The sequence below is a fragment of the Drosophila suzukii genome, unplaced genomic scaffold (genome assembly GCF_043229965.1).
Source record: "Drosophila suzukii unplaced genomic scaffold, CBGP_Dsuzu_IsoJpt1.0 scf_12, whole genome shotgun sequence".
In the NCBI taxonomy this organism is placed as follows: domain Eukaryota; kingdom Metazoa; phylum Arthropoda; class Insecta; order Diptera; family Drosophilidae; genus Drosophila; species Drosophila suzukii.
The window spans coordinates 1,739,021-1,766,314 of record NW_027255899.1 but is presented as its reverse complement, the minus strand read 5'-3'; the positions used below and the strand labels follow the sequence as shown (position 1 = coordinate 1,766,314).

The following is a 27,294-nucleotide window of genomic DNA, read 5'->3' as shown; positions in this document are numbered from 1 at the left end:
TGACAGACTGACAGACTGACAGACTGACAGACTGACAGACTGACAGACTGACAGACTGACAGACTGACAGACTGACAGACTGACAGACTGACAGACTGACAGACTGACAGACTGACAGACTGACAGACTGACAGACTGACAGACTGACAGACTGACAGACTGACAGACTGACAGACTGACAGACTGACAGACTGACAGACTGACAGACTGACAGACTGACAGACTGACAGACTGACAGACTGACAGACTGACAGACTGACAGACTGACAGACTGACAGACTGACAGACTGACAGACTGACAGACTGACAGACTGACAGACTGACAGACTGACAGACTGACAGACTGACAGACTGACAGACTGACAGACTGACAGACTGACAGACTGACAGACTGACAGACTGACAGACTGACAGACTGACAGACTGACAGACTGACAGACTGACAGACTGACAGACTGACAGACTGACAGACTGACAGACTGACAGACTGACAGACTGACAGACTGACAGACTGACAGACTGACAGACTGACAGACTGACAGACTGACAGACTGACAGACTGACAGACTGACAGACTGACAGACTGACAGACTGACAGACTGACAGACTGACAGACTGACAGACTGACAGACTGACAGACTGACAGACTGACAGACTGACAGACTGACAGACTGACAGACTGACAGACTGACAGACTGACAGACTGACAGACTGACAGACTGACAGACTGACAGACTGACAGACTGACAGACTGACAGACTGACAGACTGACAGACTGACAGACTGACAGACTGACAGACTGACAGACTGACAGACTGACAGACTGACAGACTGACAGACTGACAGACTGACAGACTGACAGACTGACAGACTGACAGACTGACAGACTGACAGACTGACAGACTGACAGACTGACAGACTGACAGACTGACAGACTGACAGACTGACAGACTGACAGACTGACAGACTGACAGACTGACAGACTGACAGACTGACAGACTGACAGACTGACAGACTGACAGACTGACAGACTGACAGACTGACAGACTGACAGACTGACAGACTGACAGACTGACAGACTGACAGACTGACAGACTGACAGACTGACAGACTGACAGACTGACAGACTGACAGACTGACAGACTGACAGACTGACAGACTGACAGACTGACAGACTGACAGACTGACAGACTGACAGACTGACAGACTGACAGACTGACAGACTGACAGACTGACAGACTGACAGACTGACAGACTGACAGACTGACAGACTGACAGACTGACAGACTGACAGACTGACAGACTGACAGACTGACAGACTGACAGACTGACAGACTGACAGACTGACAGACTGACAGACTGACAGACTGACAGACTGACAGACTGACAGACTGACAGACTGACAGACTGACAGACTGACAGACTGACAGACTGACAGACTGACAGACTGACAGACTGACAGACTGACAGACTGACAGACTGACAGACTGACAGACTGACAGACTGACAGACTGACAGACTGACAGACTGACAGACTGACAGACTGACAGACTGACAGACTGACAGACTGACAGACTGACAGACTGACAGACTGACAGACTGACAGACTGACAGACTGACAGACTGACAGACTGACAGACTGACAGACTGACAGACTGACAGACTGACAGACTGACAGACTGACAGACTGACAGACTGACAGACTGACAGACTGACAGACTGACAGACTGACAGACTGACAGACTGACAGACTGACAGACTGACAGACTGACAGACTGACAGACTGACAGACTGACAGACTGACAGACTGACAGACTGACAGACTGACAGACTGACAGACTGACAGACTGACAGACTGACAGACTGACAGACTGACAGACTGACAGACTGACAGACTGACAGACTGACAGACTGACAGACTGACAGACTGACAGACTGACAGACTGACAGACTGACAGACTGACAGACTGACAGACTGACAGACTGACAGACTGACAGACTGACAGACTGACAGACTGACAGACTGACAGACTGACAGACTGACAGACTGACAGACTGACAGACTGACAGACTGACAGACTGACAGACTGACAGACTGACAGACTGACAGACTGACAGACTGACAGACTGACAGACTGACAGACTGACAGACTGACAGACTGACAGACTGACAGACTGACAGACTGACAGACTGACAGACTGACAGACTGACAGACTGACAGACTGACAGACTGACAGACTGACAGACTGACAGACTGACAGACTGACAGACTGACAGACTGACAGACTGACAGACTGACAGACTGACAGACTGACAGACTGACAGACTGACAGACTGACAGACTGACAGACTGACAGACTGACACACTGACACACTGACACACTGACACACTGACACACTGACACACTGACACACTGACACACTGACACACTGACACACTGACACACTGACACACTGACACACTGACACACTGACACACTGACACACTGACACACTGACACACTGACACACTGACACACTGACACACTGACACACTGACACACTGACACACTGACACACTGACACACTGACACACTGACACACTGACACACTGACACACTGACACACTGACACACTGACACACTGACACACTGACACACTGACACACTGACACACTGACACACTGACACACTGACACACTGACACACTGACACACTGACACACTGACACACTGACACACTGACACACTGACACACTGAGGGTCAAGAAACTGGGATGACGCTAGCGGTACCAGCGAAAAAGGCGATGCATAAGGCACCGGCAAGTGATGCCAGTCAAGGTGCAAAGAAAGGGAGACATGCTGGGACAGTTAGCACCAGCAAGCCCCAAAAACCTGGGAAGAAGCCAGAGGAGTGGACACAGGTTAAGCAGAAGGTCCGGAAGCCCAAGGTGCGACCGCCACGGAACGACGCGATAGTCATCGCAGCCTCTGCTGGAGGGTCCTATGCCGACATCCTTAAAAAGGTTAAGGCTGAACCGCAGCTTAAGGAGCTAGGACAAGCAGTACAGGCCGTTAGGCGAACAGCAAAGGGGGAACTCTTAGTGATACTAAACAAGGTCTCTGACCCTAAAACCGTAGAGCTTCAGACCACAATGAAGGCTGTCCTGGGCAACAATGTCGACGTCAGAGCGCTGACTGAGACAATGCTGATCGAGGTAAAAGACATCGATGAGACCACCGACAAAGCAGACATCTTATGTGCGGTTCAATCACAATTTGATGTGGAACTGCCAGAGTCCGCGGTGGTAAACCTAAGGGTGGCATACGGGGGCACCCAAACCGCCACACTAAGAGTTATGCCCGACATAGGGAGACAACTCTTGGAGAAGGGCAAAATTAGGCTGGGATGGACCTGGTGTAGAGTCCGCCCAAAGCTAACACCTAAAAGGTGTTTTAAATGTATGGAGTTTAACCATGTAGCAGGGAATTGCAGGGTCCAGGAGGACTGCTCAAAATGCTGCTACAACTGTGGCGCAAAGGAGCACCAAGCCAGAGGCTGCAAAGCAAAGGCCTGCTGCATGCTATGCAAACGCAAAAAGGAGAAAGATTGCGATCACCCAACAATGAGTGGGAAATGCCCGTACTTCAGGAGGGCTATGCAAGGGCTTAGGGGTAAATGAAGTTCCTTCAGATTAACCTAAACCATTGCGAGGTTGCCCAATCGTTGCTAGAGCAAAATGTCATCGAGAAAAACGTAGACATGGCACTCATAAGCGAGCAATACAGGAATAAAAATTCCGGAGAATGGGTAACAAATAATAGTAAAAAATCGGCAATATGGAGCTGCGGTAATCCAAGGCGACAGATTAGCAAGAAAAAATGCGGAAATTGCTTCGCTAGGGCCCAAGTGAATGGTATAGCTTTCTATAGCTGTTACCTGCCGCCAAGCCTTAGCCTCCCCCAGGCAACATCTGCGCTCGAAGAGATTGCAGAAGACGCCCGGGAAAATCGCCCCGCCGTAATTGCCGGGGACTTTAATGCCTGGGCTACGGAGTGGGGCTCCCCCCGAACCAACGCGAGGGGAAAGGCGCTACTCGAGAGCTTCGCCGCACTTGACCTAGTGCTGCTGAACTCTGGAACAAAACCGACTTTTTCAAGAGCCGGCACCAGTTCCATCATTGACCTCACATTTGTGAACACTGGATTGGCCTCGGGCTCCAGCTGGGAGGTTAGTGACACCTACACGGGTAGTGACCATGCAGCAATAATCTGCACGATAAATTCTAGAAGTGGCCCACCACGAGTCCCTAAGACCGTGCCAGGGTACAAAATAGAAACGCTAGACGTGGAGATGGTACAGATGTTGTTCGAGGACCTCTCCACAAGCGGCTCAGCTGAAGAAAGGGCAAACCACATCGCAGAGTATACCAAGGTAGCCTGTGATGCATCTATGCAGAGAAGAGGGAAAAACCCATCAAGAAGAAGACCTGCATACTGGTGGAACCAATCCATTGCGGAAGCCAGGAAAGACTGCCACAGGGCAAGACGCGCATACCAACGCCCAAGAGGAAGGCCCGAATTTGAGGCACTCCAAATATACTTCAGGGAAAAGAGACGAGCCCTGGAAAAAACTATAAAAGAGAGCAAACGCAGGTGCTTCAACAATATCTGCGAGGAAATAGACTCCAACCCATGGGGCTTCGCATACAAACTCGTCACAAAACGGCTGCGGGTATTTAGTCGGCCATCACCGACATGCCCAGTCAGCCTAAAAAGGATCGTGGAAACACTATTCCCAGAGCAAGAAGGTATGGCGCGGACCTCACTGATCGTGAACAGGGCGAGCATAAAGCTCACAAGTGCCGAAGAAGTCCTCCAGGTATTGAAGACAATACTGGACGACAAGGCACCGGGACCAGATGGAATCCCGAATAAAGTTCTCAAAATTGCCATAAAAGCAAATACTAAAGAGTACGCTGACATGTATAACGCATGCCTAACGGAAGGTGTGTTCCCTAGCCGCTGGAAAACACAGCGGCTGGTACTCATACCAAAGGGGGAAAAACCCGCGGAGGAGCCTTCTTCGTATAGGCCACTCTGCATGCTGGACACGGTGGGTAAAATTCTCGAAAGAATAATCCACTCCCGGCTAGAAGGTGCCCTTGCCGAAACCAACGGCCTCTCAGAGATGCAGTATGGTTTTCGGAAGGGGCTATCCACCATCGACGCCGTCGGTAAACTGTGTGAAATCGCAGATAAAGCCATTGAGGGGAAAAGGTGGTTGTACGGCACTAAGCAGTACTGCTTAGCGGCAACGTTGGATGTAAAAAACGCTTTCAACTCCGCCAGCTGGCACCACACACTAAATGCACTGAGCAACCTAAATGTACCAGTGTATATACAGAGAGTAATAGCGAGCTACTTTGAAGGCCGCCTGCTCCTGTACGATACTGATTCCGGGCAATCGACCCACAGGGTCACCGGGGGAGTTCCCCAAGGATCAGTCCTAGGCCCTTTGTTATGGAATGTCATGTACGATGGGATACTTAGGATCACGATGCCCGAAGGGGCACGACTCATTGGTTTCGCGGATGACGTGGCCATAGTGGTTACGGCAAAGAAACTCCCAGATGCGGAAGAAATCTGCAATGAAGCGGGGAAAAGAGCAAGCGCATGGCTCGACTCCAAGGGACTCGCCTTGGCAGCGCACAAGACTGAAGCAGTCCTGATAAGTAGCAGGCAGAAAGTGGAGGCAGCTACTATCAAAATTGGAGAAGCCGCAATTACATCGCGTCCAAGCCTAAAATACTTGGGCGTCATGATCGACCACCGGCTTTCTTTCAAAGAACATCTAGCGTACGCTAGTGGCAAGGCAAGTAGGACCGCGGCCGCGATATCGCGAATTATGGCGAACACTCGGGGACCAAGGCAACCAGGACGTAGATTACTGGTTAGTGCTGTCACATCGACGCTGATGTACGCTGCTCCCATATGGGCTCGAGCCACAAAAAATGGAAGTTATATGCAAGACGGCGACTCCGTGCAGAGATTGTGTGCACTACGGGTATGCTGTGCGTTCCGCACGGTATCCCATGACGCGGCGCTGGTAATATCGGGAGGCATACCGATTGATCTGCTGGCAGTGGAATCAGCTAACATCCGCGCGGGCAGCACAGGGGTCGCAACTGCAGAATCCGTACGGAAAAGGTGCAGAGAACTCACCATTGCTAAGTGGCAAGAGAGGTGGGTAAATAGTAGCAAAGGACGATGGACGTATAAGCTTATCCCAGAACTGCAGAGATGGCTGGGACGGAAGCATGGACATGTGGACTACTACTTAACGCAACTGTTGACGGGACATGGATGCTTTAAATACTATCTGAATAGGTTTAAGCATGAACGTTATCCGCACTGCCCACTCTGCGAGTCGGATAATGAAGACGCAGAACACGTGTTTTTTGTCTGTCCGAGATTCGAAAATGAACGAAGAGATCTGAGCATAAGGGTTGGGAGGACGCCAGCCGCTTGTAACCTGGTGGACATTATGCTTGAATCAGAAGTAAATTGGTCTGCGGTTTGCAACATGGCCACAATAGTACTCAAAAAACTGCGCATCGCAGAAAGACTGCGAAATTCCAATAGGATAGAATCCTAGAGAGCCCTAAGGGCATTCCCCCCCCGGCGAAGTAATACCTAACGGCAGTACCGCCGGGGAAGCGGGGAGGGGGTGGAGTTTTTACTGGGTTAGAGTCCCAGACTTCGGCAAGCTAGTTCAGCTCCGAGTTGGCTTTCGATGCTTTAAACCACCACTAACACAAAAAAAAAAAAAAAAAAAACACTGACAGACTGACAGACTGACAGACTGACAGACTGACAGACTGACAGACTGACAGACTGACAGACTGACAGACTGACAGACTGACAGACTGACAGACTGACAGACTGACAGACTGACAGACTGACAGACTGACAGACTGACAGACTGACAGACTGACAGACTGACAGACTGACAGACTGACAGACTGACAGACTGACAGACTGACAGACTGACAGACTGACAGACTGACAGACTGACAGACTGACAGACTGACAGACTGACAGACTGACAGACTGACAGACTGACAGACTGACAGACTGACAGACTGACAGACTGACAGACTGACAGACTGACAGACTGACAGACTGACAGACTGACAGACTGACAGACTGACAGACTGACAGACTGACAGACTGACAGACTGACAGACTGACAGACTGACAGACTGACAGACTGACAGACTGACAGACTGACAGACTGACAGACTGACAGACTGACAGACTGACAGACTGACAGACTGACAGACTGACAGACTGACAGACTGACAGACTGACAGACTGACAGACTGACAGACTGACAGACTGACAGACTGACAGACTGACAGACTGACAGACTGACAGACTGACAGACTGACAGACTGACAGACTGACAGACTGACAGACTGACAGACTGACAGACTGACAGACTGACAGACTGACAGACTGACAGACTGACAGACTGACAGACTGACAGACTGACAGACTGACAGACTGACAGACTGACAGACTGACAGACTGACAGACTGACAGACTGACAGACTGACAGACTGACAGACTGACAGACTGACAGACTGACAGACTGACAGACTGACAGACTGACAGACTGACAGACTGACAGACTGACAGACTGACAGACTGACAGACTGACAGACTGACAGACTGACAGACTGACAGACTGACAGACTGACAGACTGACAGACTGACAGACTGACAGACTGACAGACTGACAGACTGACAGACTGACAGACTGACAGACTGACAGACTGACAGACTGACAGACTGACAGACTGACAGACTGACAGACTGACAGACTGACAGACTGACAGACTGACAGACTGACAGACTGACAGACTGACAGACTGACAGACTGACAGACTGACAGACTGACAGACTGACAGACTGACAGACTGACAGACTGACAGACTGACAGACTGACAGACTGACAGACTGACAGACTGACAGACTGACAGACTGACAGACTGACAGACTGACAGACTGACAGACTGACAGACTGACAGACTGACAGACTGACAGACTGACAGACTGACAGACTGACAGACTGACAGACTGACAGACTGACAGACTGACAGACTGACAGACTGACAGACTGACAGACTGACAGACTGACAGACTGACAGACTGACAGACTGACAGACTGACAGACTGACAGACTGACAGACTGACAGACTGACAGACTGACAGACTGACAGACTGACAGACTGACAGACTGACAGACTGACAGACTGACAGACTGACAGACTGACAGACTGACAGACTGACAGACTGACAGACTGACAGACTGACAGACTGACAGACTGACAGACTGACAGACTGACAGACTGACAGACTGACAGACTGACAGACTGACAGACTGACAGACTGACAGACTGACAGACTGACAGACTGACAGACTGACAGACTGACAGACTGACAGACTGACAGACTGACAGACTGACAGACTGACAGACTGACAGACTGACAGACTGACAGACTGACAGACTGACAGACTGACAGACTGACAGACTGACAGACTGACAGACTGACAGACTGACAGACTGACAGACTGACAGACTGACAGACTGACAGACTGACAGACTGACAGACTGACAGACTGACAGACTGACAGACTGACAGACTGACAGACTGACAGACTGACAGACTGACAGACTGACAGACTGACAGACTGACAGACTGACAGACTGACAGACTGACAGACTGACAGACTGACAGACTGACAGACTGACAGACTGACAGACTGACAGACTGACAGACTGACAGACTGACAGACTGACAGACTGACAGACTGACAGACTGACAGACTGACAGACTGACAGACTGACAGACTGACAGACTGACAGACTGACAGACTGACAGACTGACAGACTGACAGACTGACAGACTGACAGACTGACAGACTGACAGACTGACAGACTGACAGACTGACAGACTGACAGACTGACAGACTGACAGACTGACAGACTGACAGACTGACAGACTGACAGACTGACAGACTGACAGACTGACAGACTGACAGACTGACAGACTGACAGACTGACAGACTGACAGACTGACAGACTGACAGACTGACAGACTGACAGACTGACAGACTGACAGACTGACAGACTGACAGACTGACAGACTGACAGACTGACAGACTGACAGACTGACAGACTGACAGACTGACAGACTGACAGACTGACAGACTGACAGACTGACAGACTGACAGACTGACAGACTGACAGACTGACAGACTGACAGACTGACAGACTGACAGACTGACAGACTGACAGACTGACAGACTGACAGACTGACAGACTGACAGACTGACAGACTGACAGACTGACAGACTGACAGACTGACAGACTGACAGACTGACAGACTGACAGACTGACAGACTGACAGACTGACAGACTGACAGACTGACAGACTGACAGACTGACAGACTGACAGACTGACAGACTGACAGACTGACAGACTGACAGACTGACAGACTGACAGACTGACAGACTGACAGACTGACAGACTGACAGACTGACAGACTGACAGACTGACAGACTGACAGACTGACAGACTGACAGACTGACAGACTGACAGACTGACAGACTGACAGACTGACAGACTGACAGACTGACAGACTGACAGACTGACAGACTGACAGACTGACAGACTGACAGACTGACAGACTGACAGACTGACAGACTGACAGACTGACAGACTGACAGACTGACAGACTGACAGACTGACAGACTGACAGACTGACAGACTGACAGACTGACAGACTGACAGACTGACAGACTGACAGACTGACAGACTGACAGACTGACAGACTGACAGACTGACAGACTGACAGACTGACAGACTGACAGACTGACAGACTGACAGACTGACAGACTGACAGACTGACAGACTGACAGACTGACAGACTGACAGACTGACAGACTGACAGACTGACAGACTGACAGACTGACAGACTGACAGACTGACAGACTGACAGACTGACAGACTGACAGACTGACAGACTGACAGACTGACAGACTGACAGACTGACAGACTGACAGACTGACAGACTGACAGACTGACAGACTGACAGACTGACAGACTGACAGACTGACAGACTGACAGACTGACAGACTGACAGACTGACAGACTGACAGACTGACAGACTGACAGACTGACAGACTGACAGACTGACAGACTGACAGACTGACAGACTGACAGACTGACAGACTGACAGACTGACAGACTGACAGACTGACAGACTGACAGACTGACAGACTGACAGACTGACAGACTGACAGACTGACAGACTGACAGACTGACAGACTGACAGACTGACAGACTGACAGACTGACAGACTGACAGACTGACAGACTGACAGACTGACAGACTGACAGACTGACAGACTGACAGACTGACAGACTGACAGACTGACAGACTGACAGACTGACAGACTGACAGACTGACAGACTGACAGACTGACAGACTGACAGACTGACAGACTGACAGACTGACAGACTGACAGACTGACAGACTGACAGACTGACAGACTGACAGACTGACAGACTGACAGACTGACAGACTGACAGACTGACAGACTGACAGACTGACAGACTGACAGACTGACAGACTGACAGACTGACAGACTGACAGACTGACAGACTGACAGACTGACAGACTGACAGACTGACAGACTGACAGACTGACAGACTGACAGACTGACAGACTGACAGACTGACAGACTGACAGACTGACAGACTGACAGACTGACAGACTGACAGACTGACAGACTGACAGACTGACAGACTGACAGACTGACAGACTGACAGACTGACAGACTGACAGACTGACAGACTGACAGACTGACAGACTGACAGACTGACAGACTGACAGACTGACAGACTGACAGACTGACAGACTGACAGACTGACAGACTGACAGACTGACAGACTGACAGACTGACAGACTGACAGACTGACAGACTGACAGACTGACAGACTGACAGACTGACAGACTGACAGACTGACAGACTGACAGACTGACAGACTGACAGACTGACAGACTGACAGACTGACAGACTGACAGACTGACAGACTGACAGACTGACAGACTGACAGACTGACAGACTGACAGACTGACAGACTGACAGACTGACAGACTGACAGACTGACAGACTGACAGACTGACAGACTGACAGACTGACAGACTGACAGACTGACAGACTGACAGACTGACAGACTGACAGACTGACAGACTGACAGACTGACAGACTGACAGACTGACAGACTGACAGACTGACAGACTGACAGACTGACAGACTGACAGACTGACAGACTGACAGACTGACAGACTGACAGACTGACAGACTGACAGACTGACAGACTGACAGACTGACAGACTGACAGACTGACAGACTGACAGACTGACAGACTGACAGACTGACAGACTGACAGACTGACAGACTGACAGACTGACAGACTGACAGACTGACAGACTGACAGACTGACAGACTGACAGACTGACAGACTGACAGAACTGACAGACTGACAGACTGACAGACTGACAGACTGACAGACTGACAGACTGACAGACTGACAGACTGACAGACTGACAGACTGACAGACTGACAGACTGACAGACTGACAGACTGACAGACTGACAGACTGACAGACTGACAGACTGACAGACTGACAGACTGACAGACTGACAGACTGACAGACTGACAGACTGACAGACTGACAGACTGACAGACTGACAGACTGACAGACTGACAGACTGACAGACTGACAGACTGACAGACTGACAGACTGACAGACTGACAGACTGACAGACTGACAGACTGACAGACTGACAGACTGACAGACTGACAGACTGACAGACTGACAGACTGACAGACTGACAGACTGACAGACTGACAGACTGACAGACTGACAGACTGACAGACTGACAGACTGACAGACTGACAGACTGACAGACTGACAGACTGACAGACTGACAGACTGACAGACTGACAGACTGACAGACTGACAGACTGACAGACTGACAGACTGACAGACTGACAGACTGACAGACTGACAGACTGACAGACTGACAGACTGACAGACTGACAGACTGACAGACTGACAGACTGACAGACTGACAGACTGACAGACTGACAGACTGACAGACTGACAGACTGACAGACTGACAGACTGACAGACTGACAGACTGACAGACTGACAGACTGACAGACTGACAGACTGACAGACTGACAGACTGACAGACTGACAGACTGACAGACTGACAGACTGACAGACTGACAGACTGACAGACTGACAGACTGACAGACTGACAGACTGACAGACTGACAGACTGACAGACTGACAGACTGACAGACTGACAGACTGACAGACTGACAGACTGACAGACTGACAGACTGACAGACTGACAGACTGACAGACTGACAGACTGACAGACTGACAGACTGACAGACTGACAGACTGACAGACTGACAGACTGACAGACTGACAGACTGACAGACTGACAGACTGACAGACTGACAGACTGACAGACTGACAGACTGACAGACTGACAGACTGACAGACTGACAGACTGACAGACTGACAGACTGACAGACTGACAGACTGACAGACTGACAGACTGACAGACTGACAGACTGACAGACTGACAGACTGACAGACTGACAGACTGACAGACTGACAGACTGACAGACTGACAGACTGACAGACTGACAGACTGACAGACTGACAGACTGACAGACTGACAGACTGACAGACTGACAGACTGACAGACTGACAGACTGACAGACTGACAGACTGACAGACTGACAGACTGACAGACTGACAGACTGACAGACTGACAGACTGACAGACTGACAGACTGACAGACTGACAGACTGACAGACTGACAGACTGACAGACTGACAGACTGACAGACTGACAGACTGACAGACTGACAGACTGACAGACTGACAGACTGACAGACTGACAGACTGACAGACTGACAGACTGACAGACTGACAGACTGACAGACTGACAGACTGACAGACTGACAGACTGACAGACTGACAGACTGACAGACTGACAGACTGACAGACTGACAGACTGACAGACTGACAGACTGACAGACTGACAGACTGACAGACTGACAGACTGACAGACTGACAGACTGACAGACTGACAGACTGACAGACTGACAGACTGACAGACTGACAGACTGACAGACTGACAGACTGACAGACTGACAGACTGACAGACTGACAGACTGACAGACTGACAGACTGACAGACTGACAGACTGACAGACTGACAGACTGACAGACTGACAGACTGACAGACTGACAGACTGACAGACTGACAGACTGACAGACTGACAGACTGACAGACTGACAGACTGACAGACTGACAGACTGACAGACTGACAGACTGACAGACTGACAGACTGACAGACTGACAGACTGACAGACTGACAGACTGACAGACTGACAGACTGACAGACTGACAGACTGACAGACTGACAGACTGACAGACTGACAGACTGACAGACTGACAGACTGACAGACTGACAGACTGACAGACTGACAGACTGACAGACTGACAGACTGACAGACTGACAGACTGACAGACTGACAGACTGACAGACTGACAGACTGACAGACTGACAGACTGACAGACTGACAGACTGACAGACTGACAGACTGACAGACTGACAGACTGACAGACTGACAGACTGACAGACTGACAGACTGACAGACTGACAGACTGACAGACTGACAGACTGACAGACTGACAGACTGACAGACTGACAGACTGACAGACTGACAGACTGACAGACTGACAGACTGACAGACTGACAGACTGACAGACTGACAGACTGACAGACTGACAGACTGACAGACTGACAGACTGACAGACTGACAGACTGACAGACTGACAGACTGACAGACTGACAGACTGACAGACTGACAGACTGACAGACTGACAGACTGACAGACTGACAGACTGACAGACTGACAGACTGACAGACTGACAGACTGACAGACTGACAGACTGACAGACTGACAGACTGACAGACTGACAGACTGACAGACTGACAGACTGACAGACTGACAGACTGACAGACTGACAGACTGACAGACTGACAGACTGACAGACTGACAGACTGACAGACTGACAGACTGACAGACTGACAGACTGACAGACTGACAGACTGACAGACTGACAGACTGACAGACTGACAGACTGACAGACTGACAGACTGACAGACTGACAGACTGACAGACTGACAGACTGACAGACTGACAGACTGACAGACTGACAGACTGACAGACTGACAGACTGACAGACTGACAGACTGACAGACTGACAGACTGACAGACTGACAGACTGACAGACTGACAGACTGACAGACTGACAGACTGACAGACTGACAGACTGACAGACTGACAGACTGACAGACTGACAGACTGACAGACTGACAGACTGACAGACTGACAGACTGACAGACTGACAGACTGACAGACTGACAGACTGACAGACTGACAGACTGACAGACTGACAGACTGACAGACTGACAGACTGACAGACTGACAGACTGACAGACTGACAGACTGACAGACTGACAGACTGACAGACTGACAGACTGACAGACTGACAGACTGACAGACTGACAGACTGACAGACTGACAGACTGACAGACTGACAGACTGACAGACTGACAGACTGACAGACTGACAGACTGACAGACTGACAGACTGACAGACTGACAGACTGACAGACTGACAGACTGACAGACTGACAGACTGACAGACTGACAGACTGACAGACTGACAGACTGACAGACTGACAGACTGACAGACTGACAGACTGACAGACTGACAGACTGACAGACTGACAGACTGACAGACTGACAGACTGACAGACTGACAGACTGACAGACTGACAGACTGACAGACTGACAGACTGACAGACTGACAGACTGACAGACTGACAGACTGACAGACTGACAGACTGACAGACTGACAGACTGACAGACTGACAGACTGACAGACTGACAGACTGACAGACTGACAGACTGACAGACTGACAGACTGACAGACTGACAGACTGACAGACTGACAGACTGACAGACTGACAGACTGACAGACTGACAGACTGACAGACTGACAGACTGACAGACTGACAGACTGACAGACTGACAGACTGACAGACTGACAGACTGACAGACTGACAGACTGACAGACTGACAGACTGACAGACTGACAGACTGACAGACTGACAGACTGACAGACTGACAGACTGACAGACTGACAGACTGACAGACTGACAGACTGACAGACTGACAGACTGACAGACTGACAGACTGACAGACTGACAGACTGACAGACTGACAGACTGACAGACTGACAGACTGACAGACTGACAGACTGACAGACTGACAGACTGACAGACTGACAGACTGACAGACTGACAGACTGACAGACTGACAGACTGACAGACTGACAGACTGACAGACTGACAGACTGACAGACTGACAGACTGACAGACTGACAGACTGACAGACTGACAGACTGACAGACTGACAGACTGACAGACTGACAGACTGACAGACTGACAGACTGACAGACTGACAGACTGACAGACTGACAGACTGACAGACTGACAGACTGACAGACTGACAGACTGACAGACTGACAGACTGACAGACTGACAGACTGACAGACTGACAGACTGACAGACTGACAGACTGACAGACTGACAGACTGACAGACTGACAGACTGACAGACTGACAGACTGACAGACTGACAGACTGACAGACTGACAGACTGACAGACTGACAGACTGACAGACTGACAGACTGACAGACTGACAGACTGACAGACTGACAGACTGACAGACTGACAGACTGACAGACTGACAGACTGACAGACTGACAGACTGACAGACTGACAGACTGACAGACTGACAGACTGACAGACTGACAGACTGACAGACTGACAGACTGACAGACTGACAGACTGACAGACTGACAGACTGACAGACTGACAGACTGACAGACTGACAGACTGACAGACTGACAGACTGACAGACTGACAGACTGACAGACTGACAGACTGACAGACTGACAGACTGACAGACTGACAGACTGACAGACTGACAGACTGACAGACTGACAGACTGACAGACTGACAGACTGACAGACTGACAGACTGACAGACTGACAGACTGACAGACTGACAGACTGACAGACTGACAGACTGACAGACTGACAGACTGACAGACTGACAGACTGACAGACTGACAGACTGACAGACTGACAGACTGACAGACTGACAGACTGACAGACTGACAGACTGACAGACTGACAGACTGACAGACTGACAGACTGACAGACTGACAGACTGACAGACTGACAGACTGACAGACTGACAGACTGACAGACTGACAGACTGACAGACTGACAGACTGACAGACTGACAGACTGACAGACTGACAGACTGACAGACTGACAGACTGACAGACTGACAGACTGACAGACTGACAGACTGACAGACTGACAGACTGACAGACTGACAGACTGACAGACTGACAGACTGACAGACTGACAGACTGACAGACTGACAGACTGACAGACTGACAGACTGACAGACTGACAGACTGACAGACTGACAGACTGACAGACTGACAGACTGACAGACTGACAGACTGACAGACTGACAGACTGACAGACTGACAGACTGACAGACTGACAGACTGACAGACTGACAGACTGACAGACTGACAGACTGACAGACTGACAGACTGACAGACTGACAGACTGACAGACTGACAGACTGACAGACTGACAGACTGACAGACTGACAGACTGACAGACTGACAGACTGACAGACTGACAGACTGACAGACTGACAGACTGACAGACTGACAGACTGACAGACTGACAGACTGACAGACTGACAGACTGACAGACTGACAGACTGACAGACTGACAGACTGACAGACTGACAGACTGACAGACTGACAGACTGACAGACTGACAGACTGACAGACTGACAGACTGACAGACTGACAGACTGACAGACTGACAGACTGACAGACTGACAGACTGACAGACTGACAGACTGACAGACTGACAGACTGACAGACTGACAGACTGACAGACTGACAGACTGACAGACTGACAGACTGACAGACTGACAGACTGACAGACTGACAGACTGACAGACTGACAGACTGACAGACTGACAGACTGACAGACTGACAGACTGACAGACTGACAGACTGACAGACTGACAGACTGACAGACTGACAGACTGACAGACTGACAGACTGACAGACTGACAGACTGACAGACTGACAGACTGACAGACTGACAGACTGACAGACTGACAGACTGACAGACTGACAGACTGACAGACTGACAGACTGACAGACTGACAGACTGACAGACTGACAGACTGACAGACTGACAGACTGACAGACTGACAGACTGACAGACTGACAGACTGACAGACTGACAGACTGACAGACTGACAGACTGACAGACTGACAGACTGACAGACTGACAGACTGACAGACTGACAGACTGACAGACTGACAGACTGACAGACTGACAGACTGACAGACTGACAGACTGACAGACTGACAGACTGACAGACTGACAGACTGACAGACTGACAGACTGACAGACTGACAGACTGACAGACTGACAGACTGACAGACTGACAGACTGACAGACTGACAGACTGACAGACTGACAGACTGACAGACTGACAGACTGACAGACTGACAGACTGACAGACTGACAGACTGACAGACTGACAGACTGACAGACTGACAGACTGACAGACTGACAGACTGACAGACTGACAGACTGACAGACTGACAGACTGACAGACTGACAGACTGACAGACTGACAGACTGACAGACTGACAGACTGACAGACTGACAGACTGACAGACTGACAGACTGACAGACTGACAGACTGACAGACTGACAGACTGACAGACTGACAGACTGACAGACTGACAGACTGACAGACTGACAGACTGACAGACTGACAGACTGACAGACTGACAGACTGACAGACTGACAGACTGACAGACTGACAGACTGACAGACTGACAGACTGACAGACTGACAGACTGACAGACTGACAGACTGACAGACTGACAGACTGACAGACTGACAGACTGACAGACTGACAGACTGACAGACTGACAGACTGACAGACTGACAGACTGACAGACTGACAGACTGACAGACTGACAGACTGACAGACTGACAGACTGACAGACTGACAGACTGACAGACTGACAGACTGACAGACTGACAGACTGACAGACTGACAGACTGACAGACTGACAGACTGACAGACTGACAGACTGACAGACTGACAGACTGACAGACTGACAGACTGACAGACTGACAGACTGACAGACTGACAGACTGACAGACTGACAGACTGACAGACTGACAGACTGACAGACTGACAGACTGACAGACTGACAGACTGACAGACTGACAGACTGACAGACTGACAGACTGACAGACTGACAGACTGACAGACTGACAGACTGACAGACTGACAGACTGACAGACTGACAGACTGACAGACTGACAGACTGACAGACTGACAGACTGACAGACTGACAGACTGACAGACTGACAGACTGACAGACTGACAGACTGACAGACTGACAGACTGACAGACTGACAGACTGACAGACTGACAGACTGACAGACTGACAGACTGACAGACTGACAGACTGACAGACTGACAGACTGACAGACTGACAGACTGACAGACTGACAGACTGACAGACTGACAGACTGACAGACTGACAGACTGACAGACTGACAGACTGACAGACTGACAGACTGACAGACTGACAGACTGACAGACTGACAGACTGACAGACTGACAGACTGACAGACTGACAGACTGACAGACTGACAGACTGACAGACTGACAGACTGACAGACTGACAGACTGACAGACTGACAGACTGACAGACTGACAGACTGACAGACTGACAGACTGACAGACTGACAGACTGACAGACTGACAGACTGACAGACTGACAGACTGACAGACTGACAGACTGACAGACTGACAGACTGACAGACTGACAGACTGACAGACTGACAGACTGACAGACTGACAGACTGACAGACTGACAGACTGACAGACTGACAGACTGACAGACTGACAGACTGACAGACTGACAGACTGACAGACTGACAGACTGACAGACTGACAGACTGACAGACTGACAGACTGACAGACTGACAGACTGACAGACTGACAGACTGACAGACTGACAGACTGACAGACTGACAGACTGACAGACTGACAGACTGACAGACTGACAGACTGACAGACTGACAGACTGACAGACTGACAGACTGACAGACTGACAGACTGACAGACTGACAGACTGACAGACTGACAGACTGACAGACTGACAGACTGACAGACTGACAGACTGACAGACTGACAGACTGACAGACTGACAGACTGACAGACTGACAGACTGACAGACTGACAGACTGACAGACTGACAGACTGACAGACTGACAGACTGACAGACTGACAGACTGACAGACTGACAGACTGACAGACTGACAGACTGACAGACTGACAGACTGACAGACTGACAGACTGACAGACTGACAGACTGACAGACTGACAGACTGACAGACTGACAGACTGACAGACTGACAGACTGACAGACTGACAGACTGACAGACTGACAGACTGACAGACTGACAGACTGACAGACTGACAGACTGACAGACTGACAGACTGACAGACTGACAGACTGACAGACTGACAGACTGACAGACTGACAGACTGACAGACTGACAGACTGACAGACTGACAGACTGACAGACTGACAGACTGACAGACTGACAGACTGACAGACTGACAGACTGACAGACTGACAGACTGACAGACTGACAGACTGACAGACTGACAGACTGACAGACTGACAGACTGACAGACTGACAGACTGACAGACTGACAGACTGACAGACTGACAGACTGACAGACTGACAGACTGACAGACTGACAGACTGACAGACTGACAGACTGACAGACTGACAGACTGACAGACTGACAGACTGACAGACTGACAGACTGACAGACTGACAGACTGACAGACTGACAGACTGACAGACTGACAGACTGACAGACTGACAGACTGACAGACTGACAGACTGACAGACTGACAGACTGACAGACTGACAGACTGACAGACTGACAGACTGACAGACTGACAGACTGACAGACTGACAGACTGACAGACTGACAGACTGACAGACTGACAGACTGACAGACTGACAGACTGACAGACTGACAGACTGACAGACTGACAGACTGACAGACTGACAGACTGACAGACTGACAGACTGACAGACTGACAGACTGACAGACTGACAGACTGACAGACTGACAGACTGACAGACTGACAGACTGACAGACTGACAGACTGACAGACTGACAGACTGACAGACTGACAGACTGACAGACTGACAGACTGACAGACTGACAGACTGACAGACTGACAGACTGACAGACTGACAGACTGACAGACTGACAGACTGACAGACTGACAGACTGACAGACTGACAGACTGACAGACTGACAGACTGACAGACTGACAGACTGACAGACTGACAGACTGACAGACTGACAGACTGACAGACTGACAGACTGACAGACTGACAGACTGACAGACTGACAGACTGACAGACTGACAGACTGACAGACTGACAGACTGACAGACTGACAGACTGACAGACTGACAGACTGACAGACTGACAGACTGACAGACTGACAGACTGACAGACTGACAGACTGACAGACTGACAGACTGACAGACTGACAGACTGACAGACTGACAGACTGACAGACTGACAGACTGACAGACTGACAGACTGACAGACTGACAGACTGACAGACTGACAGACTGACAGACTGACAGACTGACAGACTGACAGACTGACAGACTGACAGACTGACAGACTGACAGACTGACAGACTGACAGACTGACAGACTGACAGACTGACAGACTGACAGACTGACAGACTGACAGACTGACAGACTGACAGACTGACAGACTGACAGACTGACAGACTGACAGACTGACAGACTGACAGACTGACAGACTGACAGACTGACAGACTGACAGACTGACAGACTGACAGACTGACAGACTGACAGACTGACAGACTGACAGACTGACAGACTGACAGACTGACAGACTGACAGACTGACAGACTGACAGACTGACAGACTGACAGACTGACAGACTGACAGACTGACAGACTGACAGACTGACAGACTGACAGACTGACAGACTGACAGACTGACAGACTGACAGACTGACAGACTGACAGACTGACAGACTGACAGACTGACAGACTGACAGACTGACAGACTGACAGACTGACAGACTGACAGACTGACAGACTGACAGACTGACAGACTGACAGACTGACAGACTGACAGACTGACAGACTGACAGACTGACAGACTGACAGACTGACAGACTGACAGACTGACAGACTGACAGACTGACAGACTGACAGACTGACAGACTGACAGACTGACAGACTGACAGACTGACAGACTGACAGACTGACAGACTGACAGACTGACAGACTGACAGACTGACAGACTGACAGACTGACAGACTGACAGACTGACAGACTGACAGACTGACAGACTGACAGACTGACAGACTGACAGACTGACAGACTGACAGACTGACAGACTGACAGACTGACAGACTGACAGCTGACAGACTGACAGACTGACAGACTGACAGACTGACAGACTGACAGACTGACAGACTGACAGACTGACAGACTGACAGACTGACAGACTGACAGACTGACAGACTGACAGACTGACAGACTGACAGACTGACAGACTGACAGACTGACAGACTGACAGACTGACAGACTGACAGACTGACAGACTGACAGACTGACAGACTGACAGACTGACAGACTGACAGACTGACAGACTGACAGACTGACAGACTGACAGACTGACAGACTGACAGACTGACAGACTGACAGACTGACAGACTGACAGACTGACAGACTGACAGACTGACAGACTGACAGACTGACAGACTGACAGACTGACAGACTGACAGACTGACAGACTGACAGACTGACAGACTGACAGACTGACAGACTGACAGACTGACAGACTGACAGACTGACAGACTGACAGACTGACAGACTGACAGACTGACAGACTGACAGACTGACAGACTGACAGACTGACAGACTGACAGACTGACAGACTGACAGACTGACAGACTGACAGACTGACAGACTGACAGACTGACAGACTGACAGACTGACAGACTGACAGACTGACAGACTGACAGACTGACAGACTGACAGACTGACAGACTGACAGACTGACAGACTGACAGACTGACAGACTGACAGACTGACAGACTGACAGACTGACAGACTGACAGACTGACAGACTGACAGACTGACAGACTGACAGACTGACAGACTGACAGACTGACAGACTGACAGACTGACAGACTGACAGACTGACAGACTGACAGACTGACAGACTGACAGACTGACAGACTGACAGACTGACAGACTGACAGACTGACAGACTGACAGACTGACAGACTGACAGACTGACAGACTGACAGACTGACAGACTGACAGACTGACAGACTGACAGACTGACAGACTGACAGACTGACAGACTGACAGACTGACAGACTGACAGACTGACAGACTGACAGACTGACAGACTGACAGACTGACAGACTGACAGACTGACAGACTGACAGACTGACAGACTGACAGACTGACAGACTGACAGACTGACAGACTGACAGACTGACAGACTGACAGACTGACAGACTGACAGACTGACAGACTGACAGACTGACAGACTGACAGACTGACAGACTGACAGACTGACAGACTGACAGACTGACAGACTGACAGACTGACAGACTGACAGACTGACAGACTGACAGACTGACAGACTGACAGACTGACAGACTGACAGACTGACAGACTGACAGACTGACAGACTGACAGACTGACAGACTGACAGACTGACAGACTGACAGACTGACAGACTGACAGACTGACAGACTGACAGACTGACAGACTGACAGACTGACAGACTGACAGACTGACAGACTGACAGACTGACAGACTGACAGACTGACAGACTGACAGACTGACAGACTGACAGACTGACAGACTGACAGACTGACAGACTGACAGACTGACAGACTGACAGACTGACAGACTGACAGACTGACAGACTGACAGACTGACAGACTGACAGACTGACAGACTGACAGACTGACAGACTGACAGACTGACAGACTGACAGACTGACAGACTGACAGACTGACAGACTGACAGACTGACAGACTGACAGACTGACAGACTGACAGACTGACAGACTGACAGACTGACAGACTGACAGACTGACAGACTGACAGACTGACAGACTGACAGACTGACAGACTGACAGACTGACAGACTGACAGACTGACAGACTGACAGACTGACAGACTGACAGACTGACAGACTGACAGACTGACAGACTGACAGACTGACAGACTGACAGACTGACAGACTGACAGACTGACAGACTGACAGACTGACAGACTGACAGACTGACAGACTGACAGACTGACAGACTGACAGACTGACAGACTGACAGACTGACAGACTGACAGACTGACAGACTGACAGACTGACAGACTGACAGACTGACAGACTGACAGACTGACAGACTGACAGACTGACAGACTGACAGACTGACAGACTGACAGACTGACAGACTGACAGACTGACAGACTGACAGACTGACAGACTGACAGACTGACAGACTGACAGACTGACAGACTGACAGACTGACAGACTGACAGACTGACAGACTGACAGACTGACAGACTGACAGACTGACAGACTGACAGACTGACAGACTGACAGACTGACAGACTGACAGACTGACAGACTGACAGACTGACAGACTGACAGACTGACAGACTGACAGACTGACAGACTGACAGACTGACAGACTGACAGACTGACAGACTGACAGACTGACAGACTGACAGACTGACAGACTGACAGACTGACAGACTGACAGACTGACAGACTGACAGACTGACAGACTGACAGACTGACAGACTGACAGACTGACAGACTGACAGACTGACAGACTGACAGACTGACAGACTGACAGACTGACAGACTGACAGACTGACAGACTGACAGACTGACAGACTGACAGACTGACAGACTGACAGACTGACAGACTGACAGACTGACAGACTGACAGACTGACAGACTGACAGACTGACAGACTGACAGACTGACAGACTGACAGACTGACAGACTGACAGACTGACAGACTGACAGACTGACAGACTGACAGACTGACAGACTGACAGACTGACAGACTGACAGACTGACAGACTGACAGACTGACAGACTGACAGACTGACAGACTGACAGACTGACAGACTGACAGACTGACAGACTGACAGACTGACAGACTGACAGACTGACAGACTGACAGACTGACAGACTGACAGACTGACAGACTGACAGACTGACAGACTGACAGACTGACAGACTGACAGACTGACAGACTGACAGACTGACAGACTGACAGACTGACAGACTGACAGACTGACAGACTGACAGACTGACAGACTGACAGACTGACAGACTGACAGACTGACAGACTGACAGACTGACAGACTGACAGACTGACAGACTGACAGACTGACAGACTGACAGACTGACAGACTGACAGACTGACAGACTGACAGACTGACAGACTGACAGACTGACAGACTGACAGACTGACAGACTGACAGACTGACAGACTGACAGACTGACAGACTGACAGACTGACAGACTGACAGACTGACAGACTGACAGACTGACAGACTGACAGACTGACAGACTGACAGACTGACAGACTGACAGACTGACAGACTGACAGACTGACAGACTGACAGACTGACACTGACACTGACAGACTGACAGACAGACTGACAGACTGACAGACTGACAGACTGACAGACTGACAGACTGACAGACTGACAGACTGACAGACTGACAGACTGACAGACTGACAGACTGACAGACTGACAGACTGACAGACTGACAGACTGACAGACTGACAGACTGACAGACTGACAGACTGACAGACTGACAGACTGACAGACTGACAGACTGACAGACTGACAGACTGACAGACTGACAGACTGACAGACTGACAGACTGACAGACTGACAGACTGACAGACTGACTGACTGACAGACTGACAGACTGACAGACTGACAGACTGACAGACTGACAGACTGACAGACTGACAGACTGACAGACTGACAGACTGACAGACTGACAGACTGACAGACTGACAGACTGACAGACTGACAGACTGACAGACTGACAGACTGACAGACTGACAGACTGACAGACTGACAGACTGACAGACTGACAGACTGACAGACTGACAGACTGACAGACTGACAGACTGACAGACTGACAGACTGACAGACTGACAGACTGACAGACTGACAGACTGACAGACTGACAGACTGACAGACTGACAGACTGACAGACTGACAGACTGACAGACTGACAGACTGACAGACTGACAGACTGACAGACTGACAGACTGACAGACTGACAGACTGACAGACTGACAGACTGACAGACTGACAGACTGACAGACTGACAGACTGACAGACTGACAGACTGACAGACTGACAGACTGACAGACTGACAGACTGACAGACTGACAGACTGACAGACTGACAGACTGACAGACTGACAGACTGACAGACTGACAGACTGACAGACTGACAGACTGACAGACTGACAGACTGACAGACTGACAGACTGACAGACTGACAGACTGACAGACTGACAGACTGACAGACTGACAGACTGACAGACTGACAGACTGACAGACTGACAGACTGACAGACTGACAGACTGACAGACTGACAGACTGACAGACTGACAGACTGACAGACTGACAGACTGACAGACTGACAGACTGACAGACTGACAGACTGACAGACTGACAGACTGACAGACTGACAGACTGACAGACTGACAGACTGACAGACTGACAGACTGACAGACTGACAGACTGACAGACTGACAGACTGACAGACTGACAGACTGACAGACTGACAGACTGACAGACTGACAGACTGACAGACTGACAGACTGACAGACTGACAGACTGACAGACTGACAGACTGACAGACTGACAGACTGACAGACTGACAGACTGACAGACTGACAGACTGACAGACTGACAGACTGACAGACTGACAGACTGACAGACTGACAGACTGACAGACTGACAGACTGACAGACTGACAGACTGACAGACTGACAGACTGACAGACTGACAGACTGACAGACTGACAGACTGACAGACTGACAGACTGACAGACTGACAGACTGACAGACTGACAGACTGACAGACTGACAGACTGACAGACTGACAGACTGACAGACTGACAGACTGACAGACTGACAGACTGACAGACTGACAGACTGACAGACTGACAGACTGACAGACTGACAGACTGACAGACTGACAGACTGACAGACTGACAGACTGACAGACTGACAGACTGACAGACTGACAGACTGACAGACTGACAGACTGACAGACTGACAGACTGACAGACTGACAGACTGACAGACTGACAGACTGACAGACTGACAGACTGACAGACTGACAGACTGACAGACTGACAGACTGACAGACTGACAGACTGACAGACTGACAGACTGACAGACTGACAGACTGACAGACTGACAGACTGACAGACTGACAGACTGACAGACTGACAGACTGACAGACTGACAGACTGACAGACTGACAGACTGACAGACTGACAGACTGACAGACTGACAGACTGACAGACTGACAGACTGACAGACTGACAGACTGACAGACTGACAGACTGACAGACTGACAGACTGACAGACTGACAGACTGACAGACTGACAGACTGACAGACTGACAGACTGACAGACTGACAGACTGACAGACTGACAGACTGACAGACTGACAGACTGACAGACTGACAGACTGACAGACTGACAGACTGACAGACTGACAGACTGACAGACTGACAGACTGACAGACTGACAGACTGACAGACTGACAGACTG

At 50.1% G+C, this 27,294-nt stretch overlaps 1 protein-coding gene across 1 annotated transcript; it reads left to right on the top strand.

The window, feature by feature from the left end:
* The first annotated feature begins 3,657 nt into the window (after positions 1 to 3,657).
* Positions 3,658 to 4,565, top strand: LOC139354663 (uncharacterized). Its single transcript, XM_070998908.1, has 2 exons — positions 3,658 to 4,228; positions 4,438 to 4,565. The coding sequence occupies exons 1-2, from the start codon at positions 3,658 to 3,660 to the stop codon at positions 4,563 to 4,565; spliced, it is 699 nt and encodes a 232-aa protein (XP_070855009.1).
* Positions 4,566 to 27,294: the final 22,729 nt, after the last annotated feature.

Bases quoted from the DNA above. Each gene is read 5' to 3' on its own strand.
- LOC139354663 (XM_070998908.1), top strand. From the start codon at position 3,658: ATGAAGTTCCTTCAGATTAACCTAAACCATTGCGAGGTTGCCCAATCG. The intron at 4,229-4,437 runs GTAGTGACCATG...GCATCTATGCAG, and splicing joins GGTTAGTGACACCTACACGG to AGAAGAGGGAAAAACCCATC.